This window comes from Thermothelomyces heterothallicus (genome assembly GCF_042370625.1).
Source record: "Thermothelomyces heterothallicus CBS 202.75 unplaced genomic scaffold P884_scaffold_14, whole genome shotgun sequence".
In the NCBI taxonomy this organism is placed as follows: domain Eukaryota; kingdom Fungi; phylum Ascomycota; class Sordariomycetes; order Sordariales; family Chaetomiaceae; genus Thermothelomyces; species Thermothelomyces heterothallicus.
Genome location: NW_027192575.1, coordinates 298,304 through 317,459, shown reverse-complemented (window position 1 = coordinate 317,459; position 19,156 = coordinate 298,304). Strand labels below are relative to the sequence as shown.

The 19,156-nt window shown below is 56.3% G+C and overlaps 8 protein-coding genes across 8 annotated transcripts in view; 5 read left to right on the top strand and 3 right to left on the bottom strand.

Moving 5' to 3' along the window:
- Positions 1–429: 429 nt before the first annotated feature.
- P884DRAFT_30953 (uncharacterized protein) lies at positions 430–841 on the top strand. The gene has a single exon (XM_069445170.1). It carries the CDS (start codon positions 469–471, stop codon positions 694–696), a length of 228 nt encoding a protein of 75 aa, XP_069296768.1. The 5' UTR covers positions 430–468; the 3' UTR covers positions 697–841.
- A 120-nt stretch (positions 842–961) lies between these two features.
- Positions 962–2,932, bottom strand: P884DRAFT_245044 (uncharacterized protein). Its single transcript, XM_069440405.1, has 5 exons — positions 1,861–2,932; positions 1,629–1,741; positions 1,507–1,541; positions 1,249–1,418; positions 962–1,169 (listed from the first exon to the last, which is right to left on the bottom strand). The coding sequence occupies exons 1-5, from the start codon at positions 2,549–2,551 to the stop codon at positions 1,120–1,122; spliced, it is 1,059 nt and encodes a 352-aa protein (XP_069296767.1). The 5' UTR covers positions 2,552–2,932; the 3' UTR covers positions 962–1,119.
- Positions 2,933–3,755: 823 nt separating this feature from the next.
- On the bottom strand, positions 3,756–5,383 carry P884DRAFT_30941 (isoprenoid synthase domain-containing protein). Its single transcript, XM_069445168.1, has 2 exons — positions 4,022–5,383; positions 3,756–3,929 (listed from the first exon to the last, which is right to left on the bottom strand). The coding sequence occupies exons 1-2, from the start codon at positions 5,228–5,230 to the stop codon at positions 3,768–3,770; spliced, it is 1,371 nt and encodes a 456-aa protein (XP_069296766.1). The 5' UTR covers positions 5,231–5,383; the 3' UTR covers positions 3,756–3,767.
- Positions 5,384–5,707: 324 nt separating this feature from the next.
- P884DRAFT_278283 (endoplasmic reticulum-based factor for assembly of V-ATPase-domain-containing protein) lies at positions 5,708–6,539 on the top strand (the record flags this gene model as incomplete). Its single annotated transcript, XM_069443172.1, has 2 exons — positions 5,708–5,947; positions 6,003–6,539. The coding sequence occupies 2 exons, from the start codon at positions 5,708–5,710 to the stop codon at positions 6,537–6,539; spliced, it is 777 nt and encodes a 258-aa protein (XP_069296765.1).
- A 449-nt stretch (positions 6,540–6,988) lies between these two features.
- Positions 6,989–8,441, top strand: P884DRAFT_260600 (uncharacterized protein). Its single transcript, XM_069441474.1, has one exon. The coding sequence runs from the start codon at positions 7,155–7,157 to the stop codon at positions 8,007–8,009; it is 855 nt and encodes a 284-aa protein (XP_069296764.1). The 5' UTR covers positions 6,989–7,154; the 3' UTR covers positions 8,010–8,441.
- On the top strand, positions 8,303–10,026 carry P884DRAFT_309031 (Phophatidylserine decarboxylase-domain-containing protein; the record flags this gene model as incomplete). The annotated part of the gene is made up of 5 exons (XM_069445159.1): positions 8,303–8,442; positions 8,504–8,788; positions 8,850–9,006; positions 9,075–9,246; positions 9,315–10,026. The coding sequence occupies 5 exons, from the start codon at positions 8,303–8,305 to the stop codon at positions 9,974–9,976; spliced, it is 1,416 nt and encodes a 471-aa protein (XP_069296763.1). The 3' UTR covers positions 9,977–10,026.
- A 5,245-nt stretch (positions 10,027–15,271) lies between these two features.
- On the top strand, positions 15,272–17,640 carry P884DRAFT_278281 (uncharacterized protein; the record flags this gene model as incomplete). Its single annotated transcript, XM_069443171.1, has 3 exons — positions 15,272–15,893; positions 15,962–16,048; positions 16,112–17,640. 3 exons carry the CDS (start codon positions 15,272–15,274, stop codon positions 17,638–17,640), a joined length of 2,238 nt encoding a protein of 745 aa, XP_069296762.1.
- A 1,035-nt stretch (positions 17,641–18,675) lies between these two features.
- P884DRAFT_270418 (uncharacterized protein) overlaps positions 18,676–19,156 on the bottom strand; it is a gene marked incomplete at both ends in the record, with an annotated part of 1,566 nt that continues 1,085 nt past the window's right edge. The window contains one exon of the mRNA XM_069442350.1: positions 18,676–19,116. Coding sequence (XP_069296761.1) covers positions 18,676–19,116 — 441 coding nt within the window. The remainder of the gene's footprint in view (positions 19,117–19,156) is intronic.

Genomic DNA, 19,156 nt, shown 5'->3' with positions numbered 1-19,156 from the left:
TGGAATAGACTAAGTCCGGGGGAGAGTCTCATCCGCAACAACGCGTTTCCGTGGCGCTGCTCCGCCAAAGTTGCGGCGGCACTCGCGGAACAAGACTCAGCCGATGGCCTCCCACAGCAAGTAACGTTAAGGCAAGTATTCAGAACTACGGCAAGTGATATCGGTGGCCGTGTACGGAGTAATCCGTACAAATAATACGAAATCCAACAAAGAGCGGTTTGTGGGGAGTGGGTATTCAAACCAGCACCCAGCACTGACCACCGAGTCAAATTTTCACACGAGGCCGTTTGGGGCGGAAAAGGTTCCACCCAGCCCCGGGGCGCCGGATGAAATTTCTTTGCCCCACCGCGGTTTGCCCCGGCCCCGGTACGGCGGGGAACTCGGTGTTCGGGTTAGTTAGTTATCGGTATCCACAACCTGGCGGCGCGAGAGACATCTGTGTAGTCGAGACAGTTCGCTCACCGAGTCATGGAAAGTCCTCTTCGTGTGCCTTCTGGTCCTCCAGCATCAACTCTTTCAATCTCCTTCGATTGCGGCCCCTCGAGTAAACCGATTGAGACGGCCTGTAGAGACGTTCGAGTAACGCGGATGGAAGCCCTGAGCCCCCATGGTAGAGACAGGAGCAATCAAAACGCGAAGTCACGAGGCCTGCTCCTCAAGCGCGATCCCGCCAACCCGGGGGGGCAGGATAGATGACGGCCTAAGCGCTAGTGCAAGTAGACGAGGGCAGCTCTCCAACACTGCATACACAGCGGCTCCGCGTAACACGTGTTCTCGCAGTGGCTTTCTTCTCTCGAGGCGCAGCGATGCCTGAAATTGGGTTGATTGTCGTCCAGACCAGGACGGACGGAGGACGTCTTTGACACCCGGCAGCTGATGGGTCTTAGTTACGTCTACTGTACTCCGTACTGCCATTGGACGGGTTCAACAAGCAGACATCTGGGCCTTGCATTCGGCTGTTACGTAAAACGGAGGTCAGTTGACCTTTCCTCATTTAGGGGGCTTAGAAGCCCAGGACACATCCATGCACCTCGAGATTCATTTGCCTGCTACTGCGTACATGTGTGTACAGACATTCATTCCAAATATGTATGTTTTCGGGACTCAAAACACGAGACCTCACAGCCGTGCCACCTCATCCGGGTTCTTGACCTCGACCAAGAGTTTCCCTGTTCAAAAGGTTAGCCGTCCGCCCGTCCGCCCTCGGTCCATTCTGTCGTTTCGTGTTTTATGGTTCTCGATACGTACCGATGTTTCCGCCCTCGAATAGCTGCTTGAACGCCTCCTCGGACGCTGCGACGCCGCCCTTGATGATGGTCTCCCTCCTCTTGAGCTTGCCCTCGGCGAGCCACCGGCTGATCTGCTCCCGCGCCGCGGGGTACTCCTTGGCAAAGTCGAACACGATGAAGCCCTGCATTCTGAGGGAGCATGTTAGCCCTACTTTTCTCCTTGAAACCCCTCCTCCCCGGCGGGGAGTGCCTGCAGAGGGGACTGGTTGAGTCTTACTTGATCCTCTGGCTGATGACGCTGTTAAAATTTTTCTGCAGTCGTCATGTCGTTAGTTTGGGCCCTGTGCCATCGTTCTACATCGGTAAGGGCCAGGGAGGGAATTTGGAACATCCAAGAACACTCACCGGCCCCGACTTGTTCTCCGCGTTGTACTGAGAGATGCCGCCGCACATGACGAAACGGGCAAACGCGTTGGCCCGGCCAAGCGCCATATCGAGTTGCTCGCCTCCGACTAACATACCCCACTGTGTCAGCATGTATAATTTTTTTTTTTTTATTTTATTCGCCGTTCATATCCTTCACACATCCGTCTCGGAGAGTAAGGGAAGCCGGGAAGAATTTTCTTTTTACCGTTGTCAAAGAAGACGTCGATGAAGTTGGGGGTGGCCTTCTTGAACTTGGCCTTGAAGTCCGGGTCCTTGTAGTTAAGGGCAACGTCCAGGCCGAGCTCCTCCGTGAGCCACCTGCACTTCTCGTCGCTGCCGGCGATGCCGACGACGCGGGCGCCGGCAATCTTTGCGATCTGGGCGGCCACGCTGCCGGTGGCGCCCGCGGCGGCCGAGACGACCACCGTCTCGCCGGGCTTGGGCTCGCCGATGCGGAGCATGCCAAAGTAGGCCGTCATGCCGGTCAGGCCGAAGACGCCCAGCAGGTCCGTCACCCTGGCGCCGGCGTGGGCGAACCCGGGAGGCGCGGGATCGACCTTGTCCTCGGACACGATGCCGACCTCGCGGATGCCCATCAGGGCCGTGACGATGTCTCCCGGGCGGGCGCGGGCCGAGCGGGAGGCGAGCACGCGCGCGATCGTGGCGGCCCGCATGACCTCGCCGATCCGCACCGGCGGCACGTACGAGCGCCGGTCGTCGAGCCAGCCGCGCATGGCCGGGTCGAAGGACACGTACAGGCACTCGAGCAGCAGCTCGCCCTCCCGCAGGTCCGCCTCGGTCGGCGCCGGCACCCGCCGCTGCCGGAACGTCCTGCCGGGCACGATCGCGCCCGTCGGCCGCTCGGCGAGCTCGAGCTGCAGCGACTGTCGTGCCATTTTGGTTGGCGGCGGTGGCGGCCCGTAATGTAAGCCGTAGGTGCCTTGAGGGAGCGTGACCTGTAGGGTAGGTAGTTCGAAGTACCTCCGTGGGTATTGCTTGTTGATAACCCACTTTATGTCCCTGTATCCAATCACGCAACCAAGGCGTCTAAGGCAAGGGGGTGGGGGTGGGAGTTTAATGTAATGTAGGCCGTAGGAGGATGGTGTAGCGTGAAGGGGAACACCGGCCCAGTCCTCAATGGTTCGTCGGCGGCAGTATTCCGTACTTGTAGTAACTAGCGTTGTTCAAACCACTGCACGTCGCGTACCCGAGGTACAAATTGCATGAATTGGAGTAACTACCTTACATGGGTAGGTACTTTTGATATTAGTAATCCCCCCGGGGGCGAGATGGACGAGTTTCTGGGACAGACCGCTCCGCTCCGCTCTCTCGACTTCGCAATGTATTTTATTTTGGGCGGAGCCGAGCCGAGGTTGGCACTGAACCAGGGGCCAAGAGCCTCGGGACCTTGCAGCACGTTCCACAACCCCCGCGCACCCTCCTCTGGTTGTACTCCGTATGTAATCTGTATGTCCAATCCTCAATACCGGGGGATCCCCGGGGGGGGGGGGGGACAGAGCACTCCAAAAGTACCGAACCTGATTGACAGACAGGTCGAGTTCCGCCTGGATGGGTAACATGTCTGTGGAACCTGTTCCCGGACATCAAGGCTACCGAGTACCCTTATTAGTAGTAGGAGTACGGAGTACTTACTGCTCCTTGTGTCGCCTTACCCGCAAACTACGGCGCTCGATTCCAGGATGTGACGTCGACGGAGAAAAAGGTACAGGATAGGATGGTGTAGATAAAACCCAGGGGTATACATTTCGAGTTAAGATATCCAACCGCACGGAATGGCATCAGTTTGAGCTGAATTCGAGTGATGTATCGTCCCGTCCTGATAGCGCCAGATGATGCATTCTCCATCGTACACCTTGCCAGCCCCCTGTCCATAGTGAGAACAAAAAAAAAAGGAAAAGAGAAAAGGCGATTGCAAAGTCTCAAGGCCCTCTCTGTCGTACACCCAGCCCCATGGTATGCACTTCTAAAAGTATACTCCGGACCCCGCACATCTCTCTGGCGCCCTGCAAAAACTACAGTCAGGCGAATCATCGTGTTAGTACAGTGTGGTCAACTCGACCCTCGTTAACAGATTATTTTTTTTCCTGCTTTTCACTTCTTCCGCTGCAGCGTCTTGACAGCCATCTCGACGAGGCCATCCTTGGCCTCGCTCTCCGGGAACAGGCTGAGGGAGGCGATGGCCTTCTCGGCATAGTCCTGGGCAAGAGCGCGGGTCTGCTCAATACCGTCGCTTTGCATCACCAGATTCCGCGCCTACAGATATTTGCCTTGTTAGCACGTCCCGCCTTCGGCTCCCCCCCCCCCTTTTCTTTTCAAGAAAGGCCGGCTGCGCCTCAATTACTCACCCGTTCAACATCGCCTTCTTGGGAAAATTTCCTCCCCACCAGTGCCCCGAGTTCCGGTATTGTCTTCCAGGCGAACAGCAGCGGGGCGGTCGCTAGCCCCAGTTCCAGGTCTGCGCCGGCGGGCTTGCCCAGCTCCTTCTCGCTGCGAGTGTAGTCGAGCATGTCGTCCACCAGCTGGAACGCCAGCCCGAGGTTCTTGCCATAGTTGTACGCCGCGTCGACCGTCTGCGCGTCCGCGCCGCCCAGCAGGGCGGCCGCGCGGCAGCTCTTGCTGATCAGGGACGCCGTCTTGAGGTACGTCTTTTGCAGGTAGTAGGTCAGGGTGTCCTCGGACCATTGCGGGTTGGTCTCGTCGCGCGCCGTGTTCTTCAGCTGCATGAACTCGCCCTCCACCAGGTTGGCGATGACGGTGGCCAGCAGCTCGATCACCTCGGCGTGTCGCAGGCGCGCCAGCGCAACCGACGCCCTCCCGAGGAGGAAGTCGCCCGCCAGCACGGCCATCTTGTTGCCGAACTCGAGGTTCGCCGACGGCGCCCCGCGCCGCGACACGGAATGGTCGATGACGTCGTCGTGTAATAGCGAGGCCGTGTGGATCAGCTCCGTGATCTCGGCTAGCCTCCGCTGCGAGGGGAGGATGCCATCGGCGTCGGCGAGGACCGGCTCGCTCTCGGCGCCGGCGGACGGGTTGTAATCGGCGAGGATCGACAGCGGGGAGATGGAGGTGTCGATGGCGGCCGAGGCCTGCAGGGTCGCCTGTTGGCGGTGTGGCGCTTTGGGGCAGAGCGATGTTGCCCGCGACATCAGCAGGACTATGAGCGGCCGGATGTGTTTCCCCTCGGACTGGGTGTAGTACTTGGCGGCGCGGTCGAGCGAAGGGTGGCCGGAGCCGAGGAGCTTCCTGATGTTGCCCGTCAGGAACTTCATCTCCTTGGCCACGATCCGGAGGGGATCGATGGTGGGCAGGTCGCCCTTGGTCGCCCTCGTGACGGCATTCGAGACGATGTTGCCGGCGACGGAGACGGCGGCCGCCCACGCCGACGGCCGCGGCCGCCCCGAGTGGAACAAGACCCTAGACTGAGGTGACCGGGCGTCGAGCGACACCGCCCCGAGGCACTCTGCGCATGTCGGCCGTCGTATCCGCGCAACCCGGCCGACTCGTGTGACGCTTCCGGCTCCGCGAACCACCGAAACCCCCGCCCCTAACTGCATTTCCTCGCGCGTTCCTCCTCGGATAGAACCAATGGACTGCCAACCGTCACGGTTCGGTCGTCTCGCGCATTTGGGACGAGATGGAGAGTTGGGGGTGGAAAGAAGCGCGCGATTGGACCACAAAATCGTCTCTGGCCTGTTCGTTCCCCCGTGGATCCCGAAAACTTCCTTGCCGGCAATTTCTGGAGGCGGTTTTTTTTTCCCTTGGCGTGATGTGGCTAATTTTGTGGGGCATCTTTAGTGGCTGGAGCATGCACTCGGGCACCGGCTACCTTGCGCGTCTGGCCATCTTGGCGCTGTGGGTCGACCTTGTCAGTCTCGGACTCGCCCTGAAGGACGGCTGTAGCCTTGTGAAGCATCGCCAACAAAGTCGTTTTGAGAGACAAGACAATTGCCGTCATCCACAGTTCCATCGCTTCCCAACCGGCCCGAACCCGGCGCTGTCCGGTATTGGCCGATAAGATGGTCTTACTCACGATGACCCCTAGCATCGTTGCGGGACTGCAGGCACTGAGCAAGGCAACAACTGCGACTCTGGTGCAAAACGAGCCTGAGCCGTCGCTTGGAGCGCCTGCCGTCGGCAACCCCGTCTCTCATTCACAAATCGTGAATTTGTGGAAAGCCCTCAAGGAGGCCGGACATGGAGAGTACACCCTGGAGACGCTCCTGAAAGGCTCCAAAATCTACGTTCCACCGCCGCCTCCGAAGCCTGAGCCAGTGAGTTGAGCCCTCTGGCAGACTCGAGATATCTCCCAGGCTAACACCGCTGAAGTCGAGTGAATACAAAGAGCTCATGGCACGACTCCGCCGGGAACAGGACCAGAGAGAGTACGAACGTATGACGAACCCGCTGCCGACAATGGAAACATTTTCCCAGCGGTACGTGACTGGCGCAAGCATGGCTCAGTCGTTCGCTGCCGTGAATCGACCGAGTAACCAGGCAGACATGGGTGACGATGATGTCACCTACGGGGACGTGCACCGCCAGTTGATGCTCATCCTGAATTTCGTTGCGAGTATCCTTGGGGTCGCCGCCACGCTTTGGATCGCGGCGAGGTGGTGGAGCACGCCTGCGCGACTGTTCTTGACCATGGCCGGGAGCCTCGTCGTTGGCATCGCCGAGGTCGCCGTCTATTCTGGTTACATATGGCACCTTAGTCAAGCTAAGAAGAAGGACAAAACCATAAATGAGGTCAAAGAAGTCGTCCAGACTTGGACCGTTGGTGCCGAAACAAAAGCCACTGTGGTTGGCGCGGAATCTCGGGATGAAGACGCAACCCTTCGAAGGCGGCATAAGGATGTTAAGTAAGGAAGCGGAGAAGTTCCTGCAATACTTCTCATTAGCTGCAACATAATTGATCTGGGACGATACATTTTTATTCATTTTGTTTATATTTATTTTATATTTATTTGTTTATTATTTATTTTTCACGATCTTCATCCCGACCTCTTGCTGTTCCCTGTTTATTCAGTACGGACATGCAGGATGGGGTGCGGAATCCAGAACACGGGAATAACTAACCGATACCGATTACGGACTACTGTATGTAGTTACTGTACATCCAACATCCATAAACTCACTGTAAAGACTGCTGAAAACGGTCCGGACCCCCGAGCCCCACGTCATTACCCTCCGCGGGGCGTTCGGCCGGCGCGCGCTGAGCGCGAATCAGACGCGTCAAACGCGACGCTTCACACTTCTAGTTTACGACCTGCTGCGGGGACAACTTTGGCCTCTAAACGAGAATCAATCGACAAAACCGGCTAGCGAGGCATCTTCATGACTTTTTAGTACGTTGCCTTTAGACATGCCAACAGCATATTGTATTTAATCTCTAGTTCGGCATTCTTCTCTCAGCGCGCCGATATCCGTTCCTTTCGTGCTTCCATCTTGTCAACACCCCAGACCTGGACCGCCCAGAGCATGTCGACATGTCAACTCGACCACGTCATGGACTCTCCCTGGGCAACACCGACGGCGGTGTCCCAGGGACGCAAACGTCCCCTGCGAACCTATAGTCGACGAACGATCCAGACGAGAGTGCAGGAGCAGGAGGCGACGCAAAGTGACGGAGGTCCTACTACTATGATTGCAAACTCATTACCAGCGGAAGTGCCTGATCAGCACCCAGTGCTCCAATCTCAATCCGAGGCAGAACGACCGGCAGAAGCCAAACGGCCGAACCGTGGATCAATTCTGGCGTACTTCCGTCCCGTTCTCCCGAGCGCCGACAAGGCGTTGTCAAAAGTCGCAGCTTTTGGAACCATTGAGCCTCCTCTGACACCGCGCATCTCTCCGGAGTTGAGAGGAGCAAACCCCCGAAGGAGACTGACCACGCGGCCCCAGTTCTGCGAGGTGGGGGAGGTTTCAAGAGATGATGTTGGGAGGCCGATTAATGTTGGGGATGTGAACGCAGTCGAGGGAGCAGAAACCGATGGGGAACGCGACGAATCCGCTGACAATCCCGACTGCTCCCTTGGATCACCTCATGACCCACCGACAGAGGCTTTGGGCGAGCTTCCAACCAACACCCTAGGCCGGCATGATTGGACAGTCGGCGTCTCGACTGACGGGCGAGTGAAACCGAAAAGACGAGTCTACAAACAGCCTGTCAAAGACATGATGCAGACGACACTGAGCCTGTCGGTCCAGAAAGAACCGGGCTTTATATTGTGTGGCGTTTGCGACATTCTGTACAACCCTTTCAACGAAAAGGACAGGAGAGAACACAACCGGCGGCATGCAGCCTCTTCCCGAAAAAGGAGGAAGACGGCATGACGATGGACTCAGACATCCACTTGATATTCTCTGCAGGCTATAATGCGTGTTCGACTCGGCGAAAGCGGCTGAAAAAGAAACAAATGACCCGTCCTTTTCAGCAGTGGTGGGATTGTCTTATCCTGTTGCTCAGCTGACGTAGGCCTGCGGTGTCTCTCGCGATCTGAGAGCTTATTCTTATATGGCACTCGGTTCTCGCCGGACCCTTCAGCGATGCCTTCGCTTCCTTGCGTTCTTCGTGGGCAATCGTTTTTTGCATTCACTCGGCGACGGACTGTCGAACTCGGGGCGAGATGGGCCTTCAGAACGACGAGATGAGGCTTCAGAACGGCCAGACTGGGCTTGAGAACGGCAAGATGGAGCTCAAGAACGGTGAGACGGGGCTTAAGGACGGTGAGCATGTTAATACCCCAAACGGGCACCGGAGCGACAGGTAAACAAACACTGCTGCAATAACCCTTCATTGAGCCTCAAACGTTGACCGGTTGCTTCAGAGGACGGACATGTGTGCCTTCCGACACCCGCGACTATGGAGCGTGGCTGGGCCAAATTCTTGACCACATTGACAAACATGGAGAGCAGGAGCTTATTCCTGTGCTGCAAGAGTTCAGAGAGTTAATCACGTCGGATCCCCGCTTCTACATGTACTTCACAGGGATGTGGGAAGAAATCCCGGTCAAGGAGCCAGATCCGAACAATCCAACGGTGCGGCCTCGGATTCGGGACTACGAGCAAATGTTGCAGGTTATGAACCATGTGCTTGTGGCAGCACCTGAGTGGTACGCCGCCCCACCCTTGACCCTGCCTCATGGTGCCGTGGCTGAGATGTGTCTGAAACAGGACCCAGGCAGCCGCGAGCGCCGGCCTCGCTGGCGTACCTCTGGTGGCGATGTTCGACGAGGCCATGAGCACCCCGAGTGGCCATGCGGCGTTCTTGGATCCTGATGTCAACCTCATGTTCAAGAAGATCCTCAACACATGGGGCAAGTACCTGCAGGTATGCTCATACCCTTGCCCGGGAACTAGCACGCCCGGACAATTTATGCATGTCTAAAACCGGATCAGACTCCGGAGTCGGTAGAGGTTCTGGGCGATCATGAAAACGGCTGGTTCTGCCGAGCGGCGTTCAAAGAGCTCCTTGAGGTCGCCAACGCGCCCTACAACACATCGTTCAGGTTTGAGGAGCTATACAAATGCGATCCGTCGAAGGAGCATTTTGGGTTTAAGTCATGGGACGGTAAGTTAGCACGCGCCCAGTCGGTCGCAACTACAGAAAACCCCCTGTTGACTTGGGAACGTCTCCAGACTTCTTCACCCGCCAGTTTCACGAGTCGGTGAGACCAGTCGCGTCTCCCGACGACGACAATGTCATTGCGAGCCCTTGCGAGTCGACCATCCTCAACATCGCCTACAACTCCAAGCTGCGCGACAAGTTCTGGATCAAGGGGCTGCGGTACTCGGTCGCCGACATGCTCGGCCGCGACCCTCTGGCAGGACGTTTCGCCGGCGCGACGGTCTGCCATGCCTTCTTGTCGGCCATGTCATACCACAGATGGCACGCGCCAGTCTCGGGCAGGATCAGGCGCTGCTTCGTGCAAGAGGGCACCTACTTTAGCATCTCGCTGTCCGATTTGTTCGCGGACGGCGGCGATGCCAAGGGCCACCTCGCGACGCAGGGTTACGCTTCGGCGATGGCCACGCGCGGCATCGTCTTCGTCGAAGCCGACAACCCGGCGATCGGCCTGGTGGCGTTCATCGCCATCGGCTTGACGGAGGTGAGCACGTGCGAAATCACGGTCACGGAGGGCCAGCGCGTCCAGAAGGGCGACGAGATTGGTATGTTCCATTTCGGCGGGTCAGCTTGCTGTCTGCTCCTCCAAAACGGAGTCCGGGTCAGCGGATTCCCCGAGATCCGGAGCCCGGTGAACGTGCCGGTACGAGGACGTCTGGCGGTCGTCCAGCCGTGAGGTGGTCAGGGTGACTTGTTGTTTTCATTAGTGCGTGCGTGGAGTGTGTGCAGGTTTCTGCGGGAAATATAGATAGACGGATGAACGAGCGCAGACACAGCTAGCTGTCCAGGCTCATCTTGAAACGGAAGGAGAGAGGTCTCTCTTCTCTTCTCTCTCTCTCTCTCTCTCTCTCTCTCTCTCTTTTTTTTTTTTTTTTTTTTTTTTTTTTTTTTTTTTTTTTTTTTTTTTTTTTTTTTTTTTTTTTTTTTGAACACATATTCTTTTACCCTCGCTTAAGTCAAAGTTCTAGATTTCAGGAGAATCAACACGGTTCATCTCTACCCACGTTTGATTCAGATTTGACAATGTCTCGAGGCAGAGGGACAATCGGTGTGACAGAGGTCGAAGCAAGTGTCCCAGGATGCGTGATTGGCTCTGACCCCGCCGTGGCGCCTGGCCGTCACTGACGAGGCCAGCTTTCGCGTGGCCTGTTGTTGATGAGTGAGCTCGCGGGATTTCCTGTGGGGCTTACGAAACCACACGGCGATGGGTCGAACCAGCCCGGGTCCAGAGAAGGTAATCCATACAAATTCGTGTAACGTTAACGTTATACGGACGTCGGTACCAGAAGGATCGGCTCACCGCCAAATTTGGCCGGCAGAACGAAGGCGCTATACAGAATTTGAAGTATGGTGGGTCAAGCCACTAAAACCACTATAGCAGAAGCGCTACTCCGCATAGATTTGTATTAGCGACCTGACCTTCTGTAGTTAACTTTAGCGACTTTGCATGCGCAAAAGCGGTGAGCCAGTTCTTGGGGTGGTGACATCCATTCACAATACCGGTATGCAACGCTTCACACACACGCACCCACTGCCTCTGTACAGAGCGTGTATGTATATACACCATCTCGCTACCTGTGAGGCGGTAAGCATCCACAACGCATCCGTGCGTAGGGGAGAGGGTTGGGGCCAGAGAGAGATGGGCAGACATCATGCTCGCAAGGCGGGCGGTGTGCTTCGGATGTGCTGGGATCATGAGCGAGATGAGATCAAGTACGATGCTGGATGGGAGGGGCGGCACGGGTCCCTCCCAAGTTTGTACTCTCGTCGATGGGCTTCGGCCCCTCCCGCCCCCCTTCCCTTCCCTCCTCCTCCTTCGCCCCTCTTCCCTCTCAGCATTGGTCAGAGGGAGGGACGACGAGAGAAACATATAACTACGCTCATATAGATTACATGGGATGCATATGTCGTGTACCCATTAGCCCTCCTCACTGAGACCTTTGCAAGGCGAACAGAGGCGGTTTCACAGTCTGACGCGCTCCGGCGGCTCGACTCGTTGTTGCCGGGCCCGGGAAGTTGGTTGAGGTTCCATTGATACAGGACGCTCCACCACCTTTCAGATATCACTCTTCCAGTGGCTACATTGCTTGTTGTTGTGTGCTACGTAGTGTACGTACTGTACGGATTATGTAGGTATGTAACTATGTATGTACATACATACATAGGTATGTACCCAGTACCAGGGGTCCTACACTAATGACTTAGGCTGCTGATGGCCAAGAGATATGTAACGTTATGTACTCGTTCATAATAAGCGTTGGAGGGAGCGGAACTGAAAAGAAGAGGAAGAGGAAAAAAACCAGTCGGTCACTTCTCTCTCGCGCTCGACCCACTCGTGGATCTCTGATCCCCTTCTCGTTGTCCGATGAGCACCGTACATTCATTGATTGGACGGCTTACGTGGAGAGTCCGCAAGTGTGGTAACCACAACGGACGAGTTGTGAGAACAATGAGACTTTGCGCAGTCGTCTTTGGAGGCGCCCTTTCCTTGGCGTGTTGCATTATGCCGAGACATTGCTCTCGTTCGGCGGATGGATCAGCGCAGGATCCCGTCAGCACGCCACCCCCACTCCCTACACTCCAGCGTTGAAGCTTTCTAATCCGTACATGCTGCAGATGAGAAACGACCCATTCAAAGCCAAGCGTTATGCTTCCTCACCAGAAGCCGAAGCAGGCCGCACAATACCGCGAGTCTCTTGCGGATCCCGCTGACCACCGGGGTTATGACCGACTTCGGAGAGCTCGACTCTTTGAAAGAAAATGCCGAATGAGCTGTCTTGTCAGAGGTACCAGAAGCACCACTCCCCCCCCCTCCCCTTTTCAACATCAAACCCAGTACGTAAGTCAAACTAAGGGTCAGAACGTACGTACCTGAAAATATAGGGCAGGTAACCTTGGCTTGATTTGGCAGTTTGAAGAAGTCTGCTTGTCAGTGCAATGCGGCTGGGGTGACTAAAGCGGCCTGATAATTCCAATTAACTAAGCGAGACGATAACCAATCTCCCTCAAACCATGCCAACATGGGAACAGCCTTGAAGCTGGAGTACTGCAACTAATATCCGTAATCCGCTCAAATCTTTTTTGAAATGGGAAGCGAAACATCAAAGCGAGAGAACAGCAGCAAGGTCCCACTATGACGACATTCGGCCGGTGTTCCTGCCCCACCAAAATAGGAGCGCCCGTTTTTCGTGTATGCGCGTCTGGTGTCCAGAGAGTCGCCCCCTCCCGGCCACGATGGAAACAGCATGTAACCTGGCAGCCAGCGAGGAACAAGGCTTACACTACCTTTTGTGCAGACTATGGTCTGGGCCGTGATATGTACATACATATTCTACCTCTTCTACTCTCAGCGCAGACCGCTGGAAGGAAACTATTCCTCCCTGTTGCCGGACTGGGCGCAACGGCCAGCTTTGCGCACACTGCGAAGTCGACCAGTTAAGTGAGGTCCTAGCAGGGTATGAGAGTGGAGAGCCGGCGGACCGGCATGCAGCATGCTGCCTTCTGTATGTATTCCGTGCAGTATTGTATGTATGTACGGATGTATGTACATTACGTACGTATGTACATACATACATACACCGGCAGCACCCTGCGAGTTAGTACAGCATCTCGATCAGGCTACTCACATACATAGGTGTAGCACCCTACGCATGCATGTATGCACATACACGATGGCGTATCCGTGCAGCAGCTCCAGAAATAAAATTGACTCGGGAGGGCTGGCTAGCACGGCTGGGCCGCTTATATGGTGTGAGCGTTGGGCACACATGCACCCCACAAAAGAGGACGTCCCTTGATTTCGGTCCCGCGGAGCAACATGCAGCACCGGGGGCGTGCAGGTCTGAGATGGGAGATCAGGCTGCAATGGCTGTTGTATAGGCAAGCCCTGTTCGTTCGCCATGCCTAGCAATGCCGTTGTCTGTACGAAACGGCTGTTCTCAATAGAGAGACCCGGCCACGAGGAAGATAGGTAAATATAACCGCCCGGTTACCATGATGACCTACGTCCTGCCGAATAGTAGCTAATTAAGGTGAGCGAGCCCACCTCGTAGCCCCTGGTATTGGAAAATGTTTGCCATAGACGGTTACTGAAGGAGAAATAAGTCGCTGCCAACAAAAGCACAGCCAACAGAAGAAGCACAGGAGTCGAGCACCAATAACTAAAGAGAATGCCTACAAACATCTCTGTTCACAGGATAAGCGGGGCTCCATTTCGCTTCAAAAGCACCGAGAGAACATTCGGCGTTCGTCTGGCATGCTCCCTTTTCAGCTAGTTACATATGCACGGGGGATTCGGGCTAGCGAACAACCTCGAAACTTGCCGTGGTGACATCATTAGTTAAGTGGTCGCTCAAGAAAAAGAAAAAATTGACGGAAATCATGCTCTCGATCCGCTTTGTCAAGGTAATCCTGCCAGATGTTTCCCGGCGAACGGCTCACCCTTTGACTCTTTTTCGAGTGGCTAGTAAACACTCCACTAATCTGGCCTAGTGTGTGTATGCATGTCCCGAGACATCAGGGGCTATTTTAGACCTCCCGGCGATCCGCGAGACAAAACTGGACGAACACAGTCCTCGGGGGCACCCTCTGTTGTCCCTAGGTTGGGGGTTGGACGCTGGGCTGTCATCTGCTGATAGTGAAACATGTTGGCCCGAGGATGCTAAGTCGATGCAGGCGTGCAGTTCTTGCAGGTTGCAGGGCCGTGTCGTCGATCAGTAGTAGATGGCTGACGCAGAATCGAGGCGGGCAGGCGGGAAAGTCCCGGGCGGAGGAGGAAGGGGGGGGGATCTGCCAAGCGCTGAGCTCCACTGCGACGGGTGATGGCTCTTGGCGGGGCGCGTGCTTTCTGAAGATGGAAGGAAGCTAGGGTGCGGGCGGAAAGAGCACAAGCCCCACATCTCCCGCATTTGTGATCCTCGTCAAATCTCCGCCCCTCTCTCCTCCCCGCGCCATCCCGCGTCCTCGACGCGCTTCTGCACCAGCTTGCACGGTTTTCTGAGGAAGGCATAGGGAAAATGCCGAGATGTTTTTCTCCGTTCTGTCACACTCCAATATTCTTTTTGGACACACCACTGTCCCTTTTCCTTTTTTTTCAAGAAAAGATCGTAGCTGAAGAGGAACCGGCCGGGATGTTTGCCTCACGTTTCCCTCAGTTCAGCCTCGACTTTTCTTTTGCCGAGACCTCGAGGAGGGGCATTGGCCGGATGGACCCCGTGCTCTGAGACGGGACGATGGCACGGTGGAGAAACCAAGCTGGACGGAACCCATGGCTCAGCGCCTCCATGCAACAAGACCCTGGTTTGCTGCCGAAGATGGACAAGGCGTGGGCGTTGCCCGTTGCTCTTTTCAGCAGGCAGAGAGCCCTGCGAAGCGCCGGCCACTCCCCACGAACCTTGCTACCTCTTGCAAATGTACTGCGATGTGCGCAGTGCACATACGTACATACAATACACAGTACGCGGGGTTTCGAACGACGCCTCGCCGTGAAGCTGACTGCCAGTCAAACTTGGAGTAGGGACCCGCGCCGGGGGGGGGGGGGGAGGAGGGTTGGTACGGGAGGTAGACGGAATGACGAGGTCGCGTTTTGCTAAGTCTCCCTTGTCTCAATTCTCGCATTTCTCTCTCTTTTTTTCTACTCCTCTTTTGATGCCTTCTTTCTCCGCATGGACCATTCCGTAGCCTTTGGCATGCCCCCGAGATATATCTGATCGGCGAACCAACCAGGCTGGGCGCCGCTGGCCCCAAAGCGGCTCTCCCCACCCCGCGCGGCTGCAGTCATTCGCCTTAAGACCCAGCGGCCGTCTTCCAACCGGAGTCGCCCATTCCCCCCTTGCTTGTCCATACCGCTGTGTTGGCATGGTCTCGCTATTGACGAGCGATGGATTGTCTCCTTTCCGTCGGTCCAGGCAACGGGGACCTGAAGTGGTCGGATAGCCATAGCATCGACTCGGACGACGCTCGGTCAATCGCAATGCCCTCGCCTTGGCTGGGCTCTCGCTCGACGGGGTCCACCTCGGTCTCAGCCTCTTCTTCCAGCGTGGGGTTCTCCCACACCGGCCAGCTTTCGCCCATCAGCAACGGCGTGGACCTGCCCTGTGGAGCTGTCCACAGCTCCGCCAGTCTCGCCTCTCCGTCTCAGTCTCCCTCGGTGACGGCCACATCCCGTCCGGCATCGTCGTCTGTCCAAACCCCCGCCTGGCCGCCGCCAGGTTGTGCTGGCCCCGAAAACCCCTCTCCACTTCCCCGTCCCGAGGAGCGCTACGATGCACAACACCGGGATGCTGCTGCCTCAGAAGGGGGGGACGTAGCCGAGGTTTTGGTTCCCAAGCTGGAGCCGATAGAGGACGATGACTTCTGTATGAATGACTTCCAGGAGGCTCCTTCGCCCTTCGCTACCCGCGCGCTCCCCGGCCGCCCACCGCAAGAAGAAGCCTTGGAACACTCGAAGCAGAAGAGACCGAGGGGACGACCACGGAAGCACCCGTTCGTACCGAACGTCGTCACACACAACAAGATCACCAAGGGTCGGTCCAAGACGGGATGCTTGACCTGTCGTAAACGGAAAAAGAAATGCGATGAAGCTAAGCCACGATGTAAGCTCGTCTTCGCTGATTCGCGAGCAGTCGCGTCTTTCTGGATAGGCTCCTTACCCGCTCCACAGGCATGAACTGCGAAAAAAATGCGGTTGTTTGCGAGGGCTACCCAGAGAAGCAGATCTGGAAGAGCGGAAAAGAAAGGGCCGAAGAGGGTACGGCAGTGACCACCAGCTCTTCTCTTTCTTATGACAGCTCTCCTCTGACCTCAGACGCAGAACGCCTCAGGTGCCGGGGCTTCCCGTCCATCACCATGCGCCCCCTCTTCCACTGTCTCGAGACGGTCGAGGACAGGATATTTTGGAAACATTACAACGAACACCTCAGCGCTGTGCTGACCGTCGAGAGCGAGCACAAGAACGCCTTCAAAGACATGATGATTCCAATCGCGGTGAAGCACCGAGGGTTGATGCACTCCATCCTGTCCCTGGCGAGCAAGCATATCGACTACGAGACGCCATACGGTCTCAACATCCTGAGGAACAATCCCAACACCACCCTCGAGGCCCTGAAACAGCGCTCGTTCTACCATCACCAACAAGCGCGGTTCAACATGTACCGGGACATTGATGCGGCCAGGAAGGCACCACACACGATCGACAGAGTTTCGACCGAGGCCCGGTATGGCCAAATGCTTTGTTTCCTCCTCGAGGCTCTCGTCGAGGGCGACTCGAGAAGTGAACACAGGCCGCATCTCCAGGCTTACTGCAATCTTATCTCCAGCTCACCACCCGAGGACTCCCCCTTTCTGTCCTTTATTGCCGAGGTCTTCCAATACTACATATTCGCCGCCGAACTCATCCCCGGCCTCAATGGCCACGCCGCTCGTCGCCTCGAGCCTCTCCCGCCGTTTCCCACCATGGATAAACCCCGGTTGCTCGGCGTCGCCGACGGCCTGCTGAATTACCTGTCCCAGATCACCGAGATCCGCAACACCATTCGGAGCAAGATGATGGCACAGGTGGACCTAGCCGTTGACTACCAAGTGCTCTATCAAGGCAGCGAGATCGATGGCGCCATTCGCGATTTCACAACCTATTGGCCCCCCGGAGACAGCCGCCAGCAGGTCACCCTCCTGTACAAGCAGATGCTGTGGATATACCTCAACCGGACCGTCCATCTGCCATCTTCGACGCCGTCGTCCATGGCATCGTCCTCGACATCCGTCTTATTGAACAACAGTCAACCTTGCCATGGCCGGTATCCGGCCTCGGTGGTCAATACGCCTCCGCAATCCGCGTCAACCAGTTGCGCCTCCTCTCCCCAGCTCACCGCCTCCGGCCATGAGTCAAGCCATAGCGATGGCCGACCGAATTCGCGCCTGGAGCCCACGTCTCGCCCACAGGGCAGCATTGCAGCAGACAGCGGAGTGACCGCAGCCGGGCGCGACAACCGAGCGGAATCCCCTGTCCCAGCCCGACAGCCGCCGGACCTCGATCCTGACCTCGCCCAGGCCGTCGAAGAGTCACTGAATCTGTTGGAGTGGTTCAAGCCTAGTGACCCGTGTCAGACCCTCCTTCTCCTCCCGTGCTTCTTGGTCGGGACGGCCTGCTTCAGGCCCTCACAGCAGCAGCGCGTCCGTGCTGCCATCAGGGCCGTCAAGGGCTACACTGGGCTGCGGAACGCAGATTGCGTGCTTCAGCTCCTCGAGGAAGTCTGGCGGCTTATGGAGGCGGGCGACTGGGTCGCGGCGTGGGACTGGCCTGGAGTGGCCCAGAATCTAGGACTGGACTTCATCCCTGCATGAAAGGGTGTCCCAAGGATGAAGGAGGTGTGCTCCGCAGCATTTCCCTCACTTTATGGAGGAGCAAAGCCGCCCGCCTTTTCCTCCTTTCTTTCTTTTCTTTTTATTTTTTTTTTCGAGATCACATCATCTTGCAGAATTGTTGCGTAGCTGCAGGCAGCCTTTCCTCTGTCAGTGCACACTCCTACCCGACAGAGCTGACGAACTTTTTGTTCTTCTGTATTAAATACTCCTGGACAGTCTGCTTGTCCGTTATCTTTTTTCTCCACTGTCTTTCATGACGATTATACCTCGGCGGCTACGGTACGGACAAGGGGTTCTGAACTTTTTTTTTTGAACTTGATGGGAAAACGCAAGAATCAATTGCCGGACCAGCAGTCTGAATTCAGACGACGGAGTGGTGCTCGAAAGAATACGGTTTTTTTTTTGGGGGGGGATCTGGGGGGGTTTGCCGATTTCGGGTGTTTTGGGCGTGCGGGTATATGGTATTGGAAAGAAGGAATGACTTTATCTCAGAAGATTTGTTTGAAACGGATCGATGAAAGAGAAATATCCTATCCTGAACTCAATTTACGGCGTCCACATCTCAAGGGAGAAGCGGCCTGTTGGGAGGCGAAGGTGAAACCGTCATCAGCACGGCCCGTTACGACTTGGCGTCATAAGAGAGTGTTATGCTGGGGATATAGGATTCGTCAAGCCACGAACATCATGTTACCCAGCGTTAACGAATAATCTGCTGTTTCGATCTTCTCTTGAACGTTCTTCACTCTGTCTCGCCCCGGATTTCTCTTCTCGGTATGCTTAAAAAGGGCGAGACCCATCTCGGCCCCGCTCTCTTTCCCCCTTGAGCGCTGTCTTGTTCCGCTCCATTAAAGTAAGGGTTCAAAAAAGCCTCCATCCAGACGGTGTCAATTCCGATCGTATCGTACGTGAACGTATGTACATTGCAACCCGGGCTACCGAATCATATATTGTTTTGTTTCGTGCCCTTCGAATCGCCCGTGAGGGAGTAACTTTATCAAGATATAGCGGATTCGATCAGTTCTTGTCGTCATCGCCCGTGGCTTCCTCTTCTTCCTTCTCCCGTAGTGACACGTCAATGCCTCCAGGGATCTTCCGTATCTCATACTTCCCGCCGAGGACCAAGTCCTTGGCCACAAGCTCCCTCGTGCGGCCGAGGCTCTCGATGGCGGCGATGCGGTCGATGGTGCCCTGGAGATGCTCGCGGAAGCCGGGCTGGGAGACGATCTCCCTGAAGGCGAGGTGCATGGGCACGGAGCTGGCCCGGACCTGGGCGTCGCTCGTGATGCTAAACAGGTTCAGGCGATCGAAGGCGCGCACAAAGTCGACCCGGGTCATGATCTCCTGGGCCTTGTAGAGCGGAAACGACGGGAGCACGTGGCCCACCACGGGGTCGTACGTCGTCTCCATCTCCTTCTCCTTGTCTACCAGAGCGGCCGCTAGGACCACCGCGGCCGCCTGAAGTGAGAGGGATAACAGATTAGCACAGATAAGAATG